The following is a 17,316-nucleotide window of genomic DNA, read 5'->3' on the forward strand; positions in this document are numbered from 1 at the left end:
CTGTGAAATTCTTAAAAAGTTTTATTTTCAATTCAAATTATCAAATTGTATACCAAAGTGAGTAAAAATATCTCAATTGAACTAATAAAATTTTCAAAAATATGAATAATCCAAAATTTGAAAGAACAAGTTTGGCTCCAAACATATTTAAAGGTATCTTGCTCTAACCCATTATGTGGCAACTAAAGAGACATTTTATGTATAATTTTAGTCACAAAATTTTTTAATGAGTTAATGAATTGTTTAATTGCCACATAATATGGATTGAAAAAGATAGATCCAAACATGTTTGGTATCAAATTTTATAATTAAAAAAAAAAACAAATATAAGAGCACATTTTACAATAAAAATAAAATGGAGAAAAATAAAGTATTGTCTTTAGAACTATTAGACCAATTATTTTTTTAAGAGCATCATTAGACTAACTCAAATATTTTGGGGGGTAGGGGGGCAACTCCTATCTTTATAGGCTAAACTTTCAAAATGTTATAATAATTACCCATGTGTGTAGCTCTAACCCTAGGGCCAACCCTAAGGTTTCCTCTCTATAATTACGTGGCATGTATAAGACGGAAAGGCTAAACACACATCGGGATAGTCAAATACTCAAAGAGGTTTAGTCACTCAAATTGAGAAAGAAACTCTCTATCAAGGTCTTTTCAAAATTTGCTAATCAAGGTTAAAAAAAAACTTGAAAAACTTGAAAAACTTGCTTGAACTATTTAGCTACCTTAGGTCTTTTCAAAATTTGCTAATCAAGGTAAAAAATTAAAAAATATATATAAAAAAAATTTAAAAAAAAAAAAAAAAAACTTGAAAAACTTGTTTGAACTATTTAGCTACCTTAAAGCTCTTATATAAGGCCTTCCTAACGCAATGTTAAACGAGCAAGATAAGAAAGAACAATTCCATGGGGTATCTTAGAAGAAAGCATAATTACAGTGGGTATCTTAGATTGTAGTCATAACATTTCGGTGGAAAGGAAGGTCTAATTAAGTCAGGGCCCTTGCTCTTTAGAACTACATTTTACGAAATTTCTTGCTTAAAACCATTATTGGATCGACTTTAAATTCTTGTTATACAAATTACAGCATTGTAAATTAACCGTGGCTATGAAACCTCCTCATTGAAATCAAGTTCTAGGCTTCTAGCTTGTTCAACTGTGTTCACTCATACTCATTGACATGATTATGAAGTAAGTGATCAGTGAACCCATGTGCGCTAGACAAGGTTCTCTGTTGATAATTTAATTGAACGTACAACTAGAATTGGTCAACATGAATCATGATATTATTTTTTGTTGTTTTTTTTTTAAGTTACATGGTGAACACATAAATGAGAGGAGGTCCCAAAGTGGAGGGAGACTCACCTGCTCTGTTGACCAAATGAACTCACTAGAATTATTGATCAAGGTTCTTTCTAAACACCTTCTAAAAAAAAGGTTCTTTCTAAGCATGATGCCCTTTTAATTTTTAAATTGTGACTATAATGACTAAAGGGAAAGTGAACCCGTGACCAAATAAAACTCATTAACATGTTGACTCTTCTTTTGCTTTGGTTCCTTTATTTTATTTTCTAGCGTTGCCAAAGTTTACTCTGTCGTATTACAATAGAGCAAGCAATAATTGACACAGTTCTTCAACAAAATAAATGCGAATGAACATTTTTTTGGCTGTTGTACAGTCTTATTTTTAATTTTACATTCCCACCCCCCTCTTTCTTTCTTTTTTTTGGGGTACTTAGTTGTTTTCTTCTGCTAATATGTTGACATTTGATACGACCCATATTAAAGAAAATTTGGCTTTACACGTTCCTAAAGGATATGGCCCTGCAGAAATCAATCAAGATTAATAAATAGAAATAGTAGGTGATTTTGTTGTATATGTATTCAGAATAACGCAATAGTCTGAAACAAGATAAAAAGGAATATTAGGTTAATCTGATCCATCCAGTAATGTGATAAATAGAAAAAACATATAGGTGGGGGTAGGAAAACTACTACTTTTTAGCCTATGATTCTTCAATTGTAAGCAACTTTATTTTTTTTATTAATTAAGTCCAATTTAATTAAAGCCATCAAAGAGCATATTATTAGCATATGCAGTACACATTCATCAAAAAGCATGTGCAGTACACTGTACACCCCTATTTGATTCTAGAACAATTTTAAGACCAAATAAAATGGCACAATTTGTGCTACAACTGTTCACATGACAAACTATAAATGGTAAAGAAAAAATTGTAAATTTATGTAAATATGACAAATAATCAGTCATAATCTAATATGTAAAATAATGTGACAAAAATTGTAACTATTTATGTAGTGCTAGAACTACTGTCCGTTCTATCATCCTTTCCCAATTGATATGGCTGTGTGATGACTGATGACCACATGGCATGATCTAATCCATTGAACCATGCACCGTACTTTCCAAACAGACAATGCAGGCCATACATGTGGCGAATAATTACTTAATCAATCAGCATCTGCCTTCTTCTTCTTTTTTTCACGTCACGTCCATGCAAAAAAATTGTAAATTTTTTTCTAAAATTTGAAAATGATGCATGAACTTATAGAAATTAATAAGACCCTGTTTCTCTTTCTCGTGACATTATAACCTATCGGATCAGAATTACTTGCTTTAACGTCTTCCTTTACCCATTTTTATTTATTACTCGGGATTCCCTATTTTGATAGAGACCTTTGCACCACACACAGTGTGTAGAGTAATTCCATTGTACCTATGGCTAAGGCTATGGCAGTGACATTTGCTTGTGTGATTTCTACGACTCCTTACCTTATGTACACCCCACAAGGACTTTCAGTACTACTTGTACTGAAAGATAATTGAAAGCCGTTTCCAGGGTTTGAAAAAGGAAACACGCAATGATGGATTCCTACAAAAACATCATTTTTTTTTTTTTTTTGGCGCAGGAATAAGAGAATAATTAGGAGAATACTAGTTATACCTAACTGAATCTATTTGTCTAATCTTGTGAAAAGCCTGTAACAAAAAGTTATATTATTGGTCATATGGCACATCCATAGGTAAGGTAATTTTCTGTCTCAGGAATCATTACATGCATGAACCACATTAACAGTTAGGTGATTTTCAACCTCCAGCATATATATAACTGTGTAGTTCTTTCTATACTGTGATATTTCAGGGTTGCCACATCCTGACCATTATGATTATAGTTACGTATTTAGGATTAGGGTCCCCATTGAAGGTTTTTATTATTATTATTATTATTATTTTTAAATGGGGAGGGATTAATACCAGAAATTGAAACTATCAGAAATCCTGCAACAACCTACTAAAATGGGTGGTGTTAGTTTCAACAACTCTCCAAAAGCAATCATATCAGCTCTTACAAAGTCTTGCAAAATACAAAAAATAGCTTATTTTACATATTTTGACCAAAAAAATCTCCACATTAGTGGGTGTAAAATTGTGCATAAATGCATAAATGTTATAGTAATTATGCATATATGCACGGTTACTGTAACTCTTCTATACATTATTTTAGTGTTATTTCTCTCCCTTCACATTCTCTCTTCCACTTACTCTCTCTCTCTCTCTCTCTCTCTCTCTCTCTCTCTCATAAAAGTATTATTTATATAAAATATAGTGTATAATAAATGAACTAATGTGAGTGTTTTGTAATAATGATAATGTAAAATAGAAAAGTAGGTGTTTTGTGTAAAATAGACGACGGAATCTTTTAGAATAGCTAATGCGGTTACTCTAATCAAACAATTTTACAAAATATTTTCTAATTGTCGAAGTAATAGATAATAAAGTGCTGTTAGTAGTGGATCGAGATAAAAATTAGTTAAAACTTATTATTTCAACTATTGTAAAAAAACGCTTATCATTATTGTACACATTTTTATTTATATAAAATATAATGCATAATAGATGTACTGATGTGGGTGTTTTGTAATAATGATAGTGTAAAATAGAAAAAGTAGATCTTTTGTGTAAAATAAACAGAATCTTTTAGAATAGCTAATGCGGTTGCTCTAATCAAACAATTTTACAAAATATTTCCTTCTTATCAAAGTAATAGATAATAAAGTGCTATTAGTAGTGGATCAAAAAAAATTAGTTAAAACTTATTAATTCAACTATTGTAAAAAAAACGCTTATTATTATTGTACACGTTGAGTTATACACTGCTGCATAAATTTCAGTTGAAGTATATATGTATATGAAACTCCCTAGATACTTAAACTCTGATTTTTACCTCCACATCCCACAAACATTTAATACTTGTAAAGTTACCATCATTTCTTATATTATGATTATGTTTTTTTGGATGAGCAATAACTATCAGTCACCTCCAAGTCTCCAACGCAGATTTAGCGACTTCAATTTTTTATTTTACTAAAAAATAAGTTATAGTATTAACCACATGGCTTCAAAGGGCAAAGGCCGCTTGGACGAGAAGCGTGTGGTGATTTTGAAAGCCAAACTTCTTTTCTTCATACGTTACTATTGACCAGTGGCTTCACAGTTCACTCAAAGGATAGAAGCTGGGCACCATAAAGAAATAAAATAATAGAATAAAATAAAAAAGGATAGAAGCTGGACCCCATCTTTCAACTAACTAGTTTGTGTACATATATGCATTTGCATAGCAAGAGTACTTAAGAATTTTTATTATAAATTATGTAATATATATATATATATATATGGCTTAGATTAAATCATACATAATATAATTTTAAATAATAATCCATCACTAATAACTATTTATTAATTTCATATTTTGAAAATTCTAATGTTGAATAATAATTTTTTTATGTTCATAATATACATGTTAAATTCATCTTTTATTTATAATTCTAAAAACTTCAAACTTGAAATTTAAACATTCAAGATGAAATCGTTATATATCTCTTATTATCTTGAAATTTTGTAAGCATGGAGGGTTTAAAAGAAAATATAATCTAATTATGTATTTGTCAAAATTTAAACCAAAAAAAAAAAATTATTGAGTAGTATAATATTATTATGTAACTTGAATCCAACTCATTATATATATATATATATATATTAGACTTATTACACGCGTTTTGCGAGTGCAATTAGACTCCTTTTTATTTTTTTATTTTGGATTTAGTGAAATAATGTTTAAAAGCAAGTAGAGATATTGTCCAAATTTTTAGGATCTTTCTCTAAGTGGGAATTGATAAGAGAAATGATATGTTTACAACATTTTTACAACAAATCTTAAGTGGCAGGTTGTTACTGGTTGTTATTATTAGGGGAAAAAAGTAATCTTAGTATTAGTTTCAAATTTGAACCAATAACAACTAACCACCTGTGATTTGTTGTAAAATTGTTATAAACGTATCATCTCTCGATTGACAAAAGTTTGAAAGTCTAAAACTTAAGAAATTTTTTAAAAATAGTAATCTTTTAATCAGTTTGTGTTTTTAAATTTGAAATTATTTAGGGTAAATTGAAAAGTATATCCCTGAAATTTGGAGTTGCTTGAATTTTACACCCTAAAGTTTAAGAAACTTAATTTTACGCCCTAAAGTATAGTTCCCTAAGTAAAATCATAGCTTCAGTTAGTTTTGACTATTAAGTGATACCTCATCATGCTGACGTGACATTTTTTTTTTTATTTTTGGGCCATTAGCTCGGAGCCCTTTTGCCCAAAACTCACAACATAGCCCGGATTTTAATAAGACACTGTTTCACATTTATTCTCAAATTCAAAACCCCACAAACACCTCATTCCCAAATTTGTTTTTTACAAATTTTGGCAATGCAGTATTTTTTTTTCACCAAGCGCCCCTTTAAATCACAGATAAGCACCATGTTCTCAACTTTACTTAATCTTTCCTCCCATTTTTGTTTTCATTCGCGATATCATCCTTTTAATCTATAACCCCATCCCAATCTCCACATCTTACTTCTTCTTTTCCCCTATATTCCTTCTATTCATGCTGTCCTTTTCTTCTTTCTTCTTAGTTCAATTTTTTTTTCCCCTTGAATTCTATTGATTTATCGTTTGTTATTTTAATTTCCTTTTGATTATTGGGTTTTTTTTTTTTTTTTTAATCCTAGGTAACTGCTGGTTGTGTTGAAGATCTTAACTTTTTGAGTTGATGAATGCTCCAAACTAGGCTGAGTGAGCTATGCCAACTATTTGACTAATCTGCCTATCTTTTGTCTTTCTAAGAAAAGAATTTGTTAATCTATTTTTATCTTGAAAATTTAAAGACAGTTACTTGATTAACAAAATTATTATTAAAAAAAAAAAAAAAGATTTGGGAATGAGGTGTTCATGACTTCATGGAGTTTTGAGTTTGGGAATAGCTGTAAAACGGTGTCGTATAAACTCTACAGTTAATTTGTGTTATGAATTTTGGGCAAAATGACTCTGTTTAAGGGCTTATTTGGCACCAAAAAAAAAAAAACATATCAACATGATGGGGTGTCACTTAACAACCAAAACTCACAGATGGTGTGATTTTGCTAACAAAACCAAACTTTGGGGTGCAAAATCAAGTCTCTCAAACTTTAGGGTTTAAAATTCAAGCAACCCCAAACTTCAGGAATGTACTTTGCAATTTACCCAATTATTTAACTAAAAGATAAGGGTATTTTAGAGAGTTTAAGAATTTGTGTGATGATATTTTAATACGCAAAATAATGAAACCCAAACAGCGAATCATATTATTAATTGTATAGATATATGAGATGGGTTCAAGTTATATTTGCTGTAATTTTCTAAACCATTGAATTCAAGTAGATTTAATGGTCAAAAAAAGACATTCATTAATGTTAATATTCTAATTGATTTCATTTATTATCCCTTATTTATGACATTACATACTTATCTCTTAATCCAAAAAAAGGTATACGTATCTCTCTCTCTCTCTCTCCATGGCCAAGTTGTCGGCAGAAAAAAAAAAAAAAAAATGACAAATTACACTTCACTACCCTAAACTATATACTAGATTACATTTTGCATCTTAAACTATTCGAATGCACATTTGGCACCTTAACTATTAGACTTATTACATTTTGCACCTCAATATTAATTTTACCATTAAGTTAGAAAAAAATTAATAGTACATGACTAACACATAATTTTTACTTAAGTGGCACACTGCTTAAATACTAAAAACACCCTCTTCACAAACAATTAAAAATAAAAGCTTATTTCATTACAGTACAGGTACAGATCCAATGATTTCCGCTGAACATATTTAGCATGTGATTTTTCTTTTGAGAAGGCGCAATAGCAATGAGGTGCCATATCTGCTAAAGGTCCCTTAGTGGCTAATAGTGATGAGGTGGAGATTTTAGCTTGTCGCAGCGCCATTGAATTTGCTATAGAAGCTGGCTTTACAAATCTGGTCATTAAAGGAGAGGATACTAATGTTACGAAGGCCGTTACTGATTATGGGCCTCATGTATCTAGATTGGGTCATATTGTTCTTGATATCCAAATGCTCATGCAGGGTCTGCAATGGAGGTCATTGATTTCCATCAATGATGCGTGAAGGAGAGAGAACTGGAAAAAAATATGGAAAAATTTTTGTTTTAATTGATTGTGAAGATGGGTATTTTTGTCTTTTAATTTTGTTCTACCTTAAGCAAAAATCATGTGCAAGTTATATGCTGTTAATTTTCATCTAACTTAATAGAGAAACTAAAGTCAAGGTGCAAAGTGTCATAAGTGTAATAGTTTAAGGTGTAAAATATGCATTCGAATAATTTAAGATGCAAAGTATAATCTAGTATATAGTTTAGGGTAGTAAAGTGTAATTTTCTTTAAAAAAAAAACGATATTTTTTCAACAAAATAGCTATTAGAATATAATTATCTATCAAAATGAAACTCAACTGTCTTTTATATCTTGAGAATTATCTATAGTTATTTTATACTAAATGCTACCAAAATTCCCTCTTCAATGCATAAAATTAATTAGTCCCTCAAAAACTTTACATTTTGTTGTGAAATTTGGTTTTTTGACAACATAATGTTTAATGCATAGAGATGCAAACCACAAACACACACACACACATATATACATGTTTCATGTGACATGACTTTGATCTATGTTAAAAAAATTTAATAATTTTCTATATTGAAATTGTTTTTTATAAACCCACTATTTAATTATATTCTCCTTTTATATCCATCATTCTTGTAAAATATCAAGATTATCAAAGATCAAAAATTATCTTATCAAAATAAAAAGTTTAAATTTTAAGCTTTTTATATTTTAAAATTGTGCACAAAATATGAATTTATATATTGCATTGTAATGTCACATTCGATAATAGGATTTTTAAAAAATTAATCCAAAGCTATTTAGTAGTGTAAAATTAACAAAAAGCTATCCAAGATGCAATTACATATAACCTTATATGTAGACCAAAGTTAAATGAAGGTTATTTTACAAAGGTTATAGTTCTAATGAAGTAAATTAGATGTTTGTGCAAAAGAAAAAGGTAATTGCTTTTAAGAGAAATAAATGGTACAAAAATACAAATTTATTCAAAATGGAAAATTGTAAAAGAAATGCACAGAGAAATTACTAATTAAACTACAAAACTCTTGATAATACACAGGTTATTGTTTTAGAGAGATGGTGAAAGCTCTTGGCAATGCATAGGGTATAGTTTTAGAGAGATAGAGGGGAAAGGGCACACTCACCTGATGCCTACAACAATCAAGGACGGAGGCATACATTGACTACCCACAATTTAAAATATATATATATATATATATTATATATTAGTGGTATATATGTGTGCGAACTAATTTTAGTAATTTTATTCTATAAAATTACATTTTGCCTCTTTTAACAACATAATTAATTCTTTTCTTTTCTTTTTGAGAAAGAATGATTAATTCTTTTTTAGAGTAATGTTACAGCCACAAACTTATCTACAATATTTTTACAAACCGTTGAGGTACAAATTCTTATGGGTTTGCATTTAAACTCACCACTTACATCATTTTTTTTACTTACCAATAACCACTTTTCATATCAGCAATATGTAAAAAATTATGTAACTAGCATTTTCTTCATTTTAAAGGCTATTAAAAAATTTATAAATCTAAAATCTAAAACAATATATACAAGCCCAAAAGAATTAGCACAACAACAAAAATTACCAATAGAAAAACTAAAAACAATTAAGTCCAGTTAACCAATTTTACTCAAAACAAACAACCAAGCCATTAAAAAGTTTTAAATTTTCTTTTTGTTTTTACCCAGTATCAGACACATGCATCAAAATCTCAAAAATAGAAAATAAATTTTTTTTCAACAACTAAAACGCAGTAGAGCCAGAGATTAGAGCGACCCCCTAAACTAGCTCTCGCGACACCAATCGACTTGTCTAAATAAATTGTTTAACCGTATGACGTAATCAAACTGCTTAGACTACATGGTTTTGTTGTGACTTATTCAATCCAGACAAAATTTGTAGAACCATTTAAGTTTTTTCATGTATTCCAATTTCCAATTTACATTTCTACTTAATTTATAAAAATTTTCCGCAGTCCTCTGAAGAATAAAATAATACTTGTAAGGCTGTTTTGAAGAAAAATAAAGGGAGAGAGGAGTAAATATGGGAAGATTTTAAAAGGAAATTAAGAAAATGAGAAAGCTTGTTAGTATTTTTTAAAAAAAATATTAAGCTGAAAGAAATTAATGGAAAAGATAGATCATAATGGAAATATGTAAAGAAAAAAAAAATATACATATGTATATATATATATATATATGTAGTGTCTGTTTGGAAACAACTTATTTAGCTGAAACTAAAAACCTTTTACTAAAAATACTGTAAATAAAACAAAAAAGTAGTTGAAATAGTATAGTGAGATCCATGAATAGTATCAAAAAATGCAATAGGACCTACAAATAGTAGCAAAAATAAGCTGAATAGTAAAAAAAATAGCTTTTTAAGGCATACCAAACGCACACGTAATATAAATTTAATGCATATTCCAATATAGGAAAATAAATCATGCAACACAAAACACAAACATTTGAGTTTCATTTTCTAATATTGTTGACAGCCTCTGAGATGAAAAGGAACAAATACAAGAAGAAAGAACGCACCAAATAATTCACAGAATATTCTCACATGGATGATTACAGACTTGCTATAAATTTTGTTCACAGTATGATACACCGCGTTGTGAAATTTCATAATCTAATTTCACAATCTCTCATATATTTGGTTCATGCATGTATAATCTGTAGTACAAAATTTGCTAAAAATTCCGTGTGGCAAGCTATGTTGAATCAAATGGAACCATATTTTCTTTCACTTGTTCTACCTTGTCCTTGAGCATGAACTGGTGGGCCTTCCCAATAGGCTTCACTGGCAAAGGCACTGTTACGATCTGCTGCTCGTGAGTAGCTTTGCCCAGCTCCACTCACCTATTTATAGGTCCATAAATTCAACTAACTGTTAGAAATTTGAACATGAAATGGCAGAATATACGCATACTAATCAAAGTCAGAACAGCAATAGACTATCAATTGATCGGAGTTGCCTTTGCTTTTTACAAGCTCCTGATACCATTTTAGACTAACATCACATGATAATGTCAAACACCTTTTTTCCTAATGCAGCATCAATTTAAGATAGTCAGCAGCAGTACCATTACTAATTCAAGGTAGTGACAGAGCTCCCCTCAAGAAACTATTAATATTTCTATTTTAAACAATATTTACTCAAATAATAAGAAATATCCACGTGCAGCTATCCAAGCAGACCCTTATATTCAATGATTAATCAATATCAATTTAATAATTGACCACGGCTGAATCTAAGAGTTCCAGTTACATAATTGCCCTAAATATTGTAAACTTACAGTTTCCAAGCAGGCAGATAAAATTGTCATGCCAGGTAACGCATCAATTCCATGCTGCATGTAAGAATGTAAAGGTCTGTGAGCTCTTCATTTCTGAGTTTCAATGTGTAGTTGCTTCTTACACTTCAAGGAGATGTGACCCCCATTAATATGTGATAATTCATGAATTTCTGTAATGTTGATAACCCTATGTCTAGTTGTTTGTAGCAGAATTGATTTGCAAGTTCATGATATCTAATAGAATAATTAAAATTAGAAATTCTATAGAAGGACATATAAAAAGTTAGAATAGTAAGACAAGTTTAGTATGTGGCACATTATTGGTAAGGTTTTATTTGTCTTTTCTAAAGACATTTTACCACCTGGGCAACAGCAAGTTATCTAGCTTCTGTATTTTTTTCAACCTATATTGGTTGTTTCTTTTAGCCGTATATGCCAAAGAACTTGGTGTTGGTTATAAAGCACATACTTCTTCTTAAGTGAAATTGATGATATGGGTCCTATTTGTGACTGGTTCATTATTCTATTTGATAAGCTTGAATGGCATGTTGCAACCATAATTTTATGATGAATTTTCCCTTGAAATCTTTTGCATGCCATGTGATGAGATATCACCACTCAATATTTTTGTTCGACATGTATGATATATGCATTTCTGATTCTGAAAGATAGGGGACAGGTTGCTTTAAGTTATTGGATCATTTCATTTTGGTGCAATCTTTGTTTTGCTTTCTACAATATACAAATTTTCATTTTTTTATACATGTTATATTGCTTGTGTACCTCTAAATTTATGTTGCCTCTGTAAATATAAGATTTGTACATATAAGTAACCTAAGGCCCATGCATTTATCTTTGTTGTCTCATCTCAGGTGGGCTTGGATGCATATGCAATGTTACTTATGAGTCGACTTGCAGGTCTTCTACACTGTACCTTGAGTTTCGTTATATTCGTCATCTTTTTCTTCTTCTTTTCCTGTTATTTAGTGTTGATTCTTGATATATAATTCGGTGAACTGCTACCTCTATGTTACAAATGCTTGCACTTTGGACTTGATATGCTGAAGATGCATGATTATGGGGATCTTAAAGGCCTCTTTATTTGAAAGTAATGAGTGCTATTTGCAGAAAGTATGTAACTCTGACTAGGGGAGACATATTCTTGATTGCTAAAGCTTTTATGATTCCATCTTTACCAAAAACGAATGCATTGGAAAATAACAAAGTATCAAGACATGTTAAGTAAACTTGTTTGCTGTTGTGAAAAGCAGGCAAAACAATAAAAGGCAAGCAACGCAAGACATGGAATTGAACATGCTTTAGTAAAATGTATGCCTACATCCACGAGTAATGGCAGCCCAAAAAACTTCGTTCAATGATAAGGATTACAACAACACTCACAAACATAAATTAACTCAAATTCCCAATACACTCTAAAGTGCTCACACACAAATATACTGGACAACAAAACTTTGTTTTCCAACTCTCAAACACTCGAAGACTTCACCACCACTCTATTTACAGTGACTATCACACCCCCTAATTTTATTAAACTATTCCATTATTTTATTATTTTTTAATCAATAAGGATTAGCACTTTAATAGGGACTCATCTCTTTATTATTCTTCTAACCGATAAGGGATTCAAAAACCAACTTCAAAACCTATAAACTACTTTGTGTGGAAAAGATTTAACAAATCTTCAGCTTCAACCCATGAGGTATTTGCACTAGTGCCTATTTCAGCCCAAAAGCTTTTTCCTACCTTTTTCTCTTTTATGCACTCAACCATGTGGTACACCTTTAATTGTATCACTAATCAACTTGTACAAATTCTTGAAAGTCTTATCTCCGTTCATCACCACCAAAGTACTTCTAGTAACTTTTATAATTCCACCTCTTGCAGAATCTAGCTAGACTAAAGAAATTAAATTTCTTTGAAGTTGGGGCACATGTCTGACATAACCCAAAGTTTTCACATTCCTATCAAACATTCTAATTTTTACCATACTTGTACCTATAATTTTGTGTTCCATATTATTAATCTATGTAACAAACCTTTATTACAAGCCTTGTTCATGTCCAACCAAACTTTATTCCAACATATATGAAAGCAACAAGAAAAATATATAACCCTTTTTATGTTGAATCCACCTTTATTAACCATAAAAACATCACCACTGTCTTCATCTTCACTATATTCTGTACCAATCATTGCATCTACAAACTTATGACTATCACAACTTTTCTTGAATCCCCCTAACTCAGCTCTCAATTTCTTGCATTGATATTGATAATGTCCCATCTCATGATAATAATAGCACTCCATGCCATTTATATCCTTCTTTGGTCTAGATTTTGATCTCTTTCTGTCAAAATTCTCCCCAAGTCTCGTGACATATTCCCTACCGTGACTTGATTCGGACTTCCCAACTTCTGAATTATTCTTCTTGAACTTCTCTAGGAGACCTGATATCACCTCTTTTTAACTTGAGTGTCTCCTTATCGACAAACAATGTAATGACTAGATTATCATACAAAGGTGGAATGAGGTTAAATGCAATAAGGCTTGATCCTCCTCCTCAATTTTAGCCTCCATGCCTGACAACTAAGTAGTCAATATATTAAAAGCATTCTGATGATTCTAATCTTAGTTCCTCTCTCCATGCGCAAATGACACCAACTCTTTTATCAAGTACAAACAATTTGTAAGCGGTTCTTGGGGAGAAGTTTCACATGCTATAATTTTACCTTTGGGACAAGACTCAAGGGGAAAGTATCCAAGTTTTGCTCATTCATCATTAGACATAGTGGCTGGCTTTGTCAACTTCTCATACAATGCCTTAATCAATCCTGATTGCATCAAGATATCTTAGATAGTGCTTTGCCAAAACTAAAATTATTTTTCCAATAGGAGGGCTTCACCTCAAACTTTGTGTTTGCCATCTCCAGGAGAACAAACCAATAGTTCTGATACCAATTTGTTAAGAACAACAAGATAAAAAAGTACAATTCCAACACCACAAAAAACACAGTAGTTAACGTGGTTCAACGGACTCTATGCCTACATATATGAGAACAAAAAATTCATTATCCATGATATGGATTATTACAATCATAGATTCTCACTAACTCTCACAAATATAAACTAACCATAATCACAATACACCAAGAGGTGCTCTCATATTAACATACTAGACAAAACTTGGTATTCTAACTCTCTCACTAGACAAGCTTTGTCTTCTAATTCTCACACACAACAACTACACTACTACTCTATTTATAGGGACCATCACACTCCTCCCTACTTCTTTTCTTATCAATCTGGGATTAACACTATAATAGGAAGTCATCTCCTTATTATTCTTGTAACTGATGTGGCATTCCAGAACCAACTGGGAAACCTCTAAACTATTCCTGTCATGGGCAGGATGTAACAGATCCAAATTATAGAAATGCAAGCTCAAGTTTCACTCTGTTAAATTTTGCACACCCTTAAAGGTAGTACCCAGTGCATAAAGCTTCCACTTTTGCTAGGTCTAGGAGAGATGATTGGTAGACAGCCTTACGAGGAGGCTGATTCCCTGTTTGCACACCCTCCTAAATTTGATAAAAAAGTTACATAAATCCATAGGGTTTCTCTTTTTAAAATAAACCAATTAAAGTAATGACTAATAACCATTTAGCAATACGTTAAACTGAGAAATTTCTCAAGTTATAATATATAATGAGTATCATAAGTCAAAAAGAGATATTAATGATATTACAATGCTGGTGTTAGTTACTCATTTGCTTCAATAGTCATTATTATATTGCTTTAAGACATTGGATATTTCTTTCCATTTTATGTCTCATTTCCTATCTGATGTTTCAACTTCTTGATAATTGTGGTTGTTTCTGATTATGTCAGAGTTTTGGTTGAACTCGCCATTCCATGTGAGAGACCAGGTCCACGGGTATTTGAGGGCTTCACTCTTGGTTTTCATCCACGATCATGGGAAATTGTAAGAGACTGTGCTATGCTTAGGGATGTATATTATTTTGGTATTGTCAAAGGGAAGATGTACTCAGAAAAAAGAAAAGAAAAACAATTACATTTGATGAACTTGTAGGTTTACAATGGCATGACTCAACTGGGATTTGAAAAGTCTCACCATGATTTCAGGTGTGTGATCTTTCTGTGATTTGTTCTGCTTTAACTTTTTTTTTTTTCCTAACTTCTGTCATCGGTCGTACTGAATCGGTGCTTCGTACATAGAAGGGTTTTTTTTCCCTCCTAATAATTTTAAGAATAATATATTGCCCTTTACAGCTTTAGGACTGAACAGGTTCATGTAGCCCTTTATATGACCGCGATTGCTTCTCTTTCGAATTTGGTGCGGAAGCCTACTATTAAGGTACTCTACTTTTTAAAACAATTTTATGTTTTATTTATAAAAAAAATAAAATAATGCACTCTACTTCTTGCTTTTCCAGTCGGTGGGAAGCTGTTATTAAGCAATATATCTGCCTAATATCCTATTTTTATTTCACTGCTTCCAGGTTTTTCCGGAAAATGGCCTTGAGGTTTCATTATCAGGCTCAGGGGCAACAGGGAAACCTCCTACAACTTTGTCGCCCACAGTGTTGATTGTGGATTGGAGATGTATGGATTCTTGCTGCAGTACTATCTTTCCAATGCATAGCCTTCTAATCTTATTGTTCAACATTATTCCTTTTTATCTTTTCAGGTGAGAAGGCCAGTGATACTCCTTATGAAGTTAATATCACTATTCCAGTAGAGGGTTATGAGCCCATCAGGTTCATTCTTACAAAAATGTGTGGTAAGCTCATATTTCTTTCATCAAGGAACCACTCTCTCTCTCTCTCTCTCGGATTTATCATCATTTTAATAATTTCTATTAAATTCAAGAAAAAGAACCAACTGATTAATTTCTTGATAGTAATTTTGTCAAAAAAAAAAAAAAATGGGAGACCCAATTCACAGGAAGCCTATAAGGGAGAAAAAAAGGAAGAATAATAAAAAGCTCAATAAAGCTAATCCTGTCCAATAAATCCAAAAAGGAAGACTTGCAGACTTGAGAAGTAACAGACAATCCAAGTTCGAAAAACCTATTTCAATTTAACGAGTTCTGGAGATGAGATGTGTTCCTTAGTAAGTAATGTGGCTTTGCTCACATTGTAACTTGCTAGTTGATATGTGATTGTGGAGGATCTTATAATCTGCCCTATGTGAACGAGTCCCTAAATTGCCCTATACCTTTTCAAATGGATAAAACTTAGGTATAGTACACTAAGTTCGCCAATTACATTGAAACACATGGTTGCATTGATCAATTAAACACAAACAATGTTGTCTTTTTCCTAGGACAATTAAATTCAATAAAACTATGTGTTTAAATTTAATTGGGGAAGTTAATGCAATGAACTTTAGGTATTGTACCCAAGTTTACCCTTTCCAAATTTGTTATGCAATGCCACTTGTCTCTTAAATGGCAATAAGTAAAGGTGAGACAAAGGGTAAAAATTTGTTATTGAGCTAAATAGCAGCTGTACACAATATTGACTGAAAGGCCCTGATGTGTTTGGTTCAGTTTCTGTTTCTGTTTGATTGTTTTCATGTTCAACCTCTCAGTTCTTCAAAAACCTAGTCCTGTTGTTCATTTGCAGAATATAGGCAAGATCAAAGGGAAGACGGGACAAGAGGGTGGGCTATATTTGGAGTGACATCCTGCATGTATGGCTTGCTCCACTGTAATTTTTTATTTTTTATTTTTATTTTTGGCATTTGACAAATACAAAGAGTATATGCTTAATTATGAGAAGTAAAATAACTAGAGCATGTGATGCAGGTATCTGCATAATATGCGGTTAGTGTTATGTAGGCACATTTTCCCAACCTAAAGACTGATTCTGATATGCTTTGAGCATGCATATTCACTGAAAAAAAAGGCTTTGAACTTGTAATATGAGAATATACCTTTGGCTAGTTCATGACTTTGCGTATGGCCTGAAGTTGCATGTGATGCAGTAGTATATTCACTGAAAAAAAAGGCTTTGAACTTGTAATATGAGAATATACCTTTGGCTAGTTCATGACTTTGCGTATGGCCTGAAGTTGCATGTGATGCAGTAGTAATTTCACTCCTTTTAATTCTTTTTTGAAGCAAGTATTGATCTCTGTCTTCCTACTTCCATGTTATGAATCCTTTTGGGTATCTCTTTACTATCTGAATATTGATGTTTGGACACATTTGAATTTGGCTTGGAGCAGATTCATTGTTTTATCCTCATTGTTTTGTTGTGGAGGATTCATTTACAATACTCGAGTGGAACGCCTGGTAAGCTGTTTAGCTTTTACTTACAAGTATTAAATGGTCCTTTAGTTTCCTATTTTTGTTATTTTACAAATATAGATTTCTACAATATCTATTCATGTTTTTGG

The 17,316-nt window shown here is 31.4% G+C and overlaps 1 protein-coding gene and 1 long non-coding RNA gene across 2 annotated transcripts; one reads left to right on the forward strand and one right to left on the reverse strand.

The window, feature by feature from the left end:
• Positions 1-10,017: 10,017 nt before the first annotated feature.
• Positions 10,018-10,936, reverse strand: LOC136061443 (uncharacterized). The gene is made up of 2 exons (XR_010627063.1): positions 10,873-10,936; positions 10,018-10,435 (listed from the first exon to the last, which is right to left on the reverse strand). It is a non-coding gene; the product is annotated as an uncharacterized LOC136061443 (long non-coding RNA).
• Positions 10,937-11,710: 774 nt separating this feature from the next.
• Positions 11,711-17,260, forward strand: LOC136065448 (uncharacterized; the record flags this gene model as incomplete). The annotated part of the gene is made up of 8 exons (XM_065768618.1): positions 11,711-11,790; positions 14,782-14,875; positions 14,984-15,036; positions 15,184-15,268; positions 15,414-15,516; positions 15,602-15,694; positions 16,542-16,608; positions 17,146-17,260. Coding segments are annotated over 8 exons (675 nt in total), but the record flags the coding sequence as incomplete, so codon positions are not given.
• Between the last annotated feature and the right edge of the window lie 56 nt (positions 17,261-17,316).

This window comes from Quercus suber, unplaced genomic scaffold, assembly GCF_002906115.3.
Source record: "Quercus suber isolate HL8 unplaced genomic scaffold, Cork oak 2.0 scaffold_973, whole genome shotgun sequence".
NCBI lineage: Eukaryota > Viridiplantae > Streptophyta > Magnoliopsida > Fagales > Fagaceae > Quercus > Quercus suber.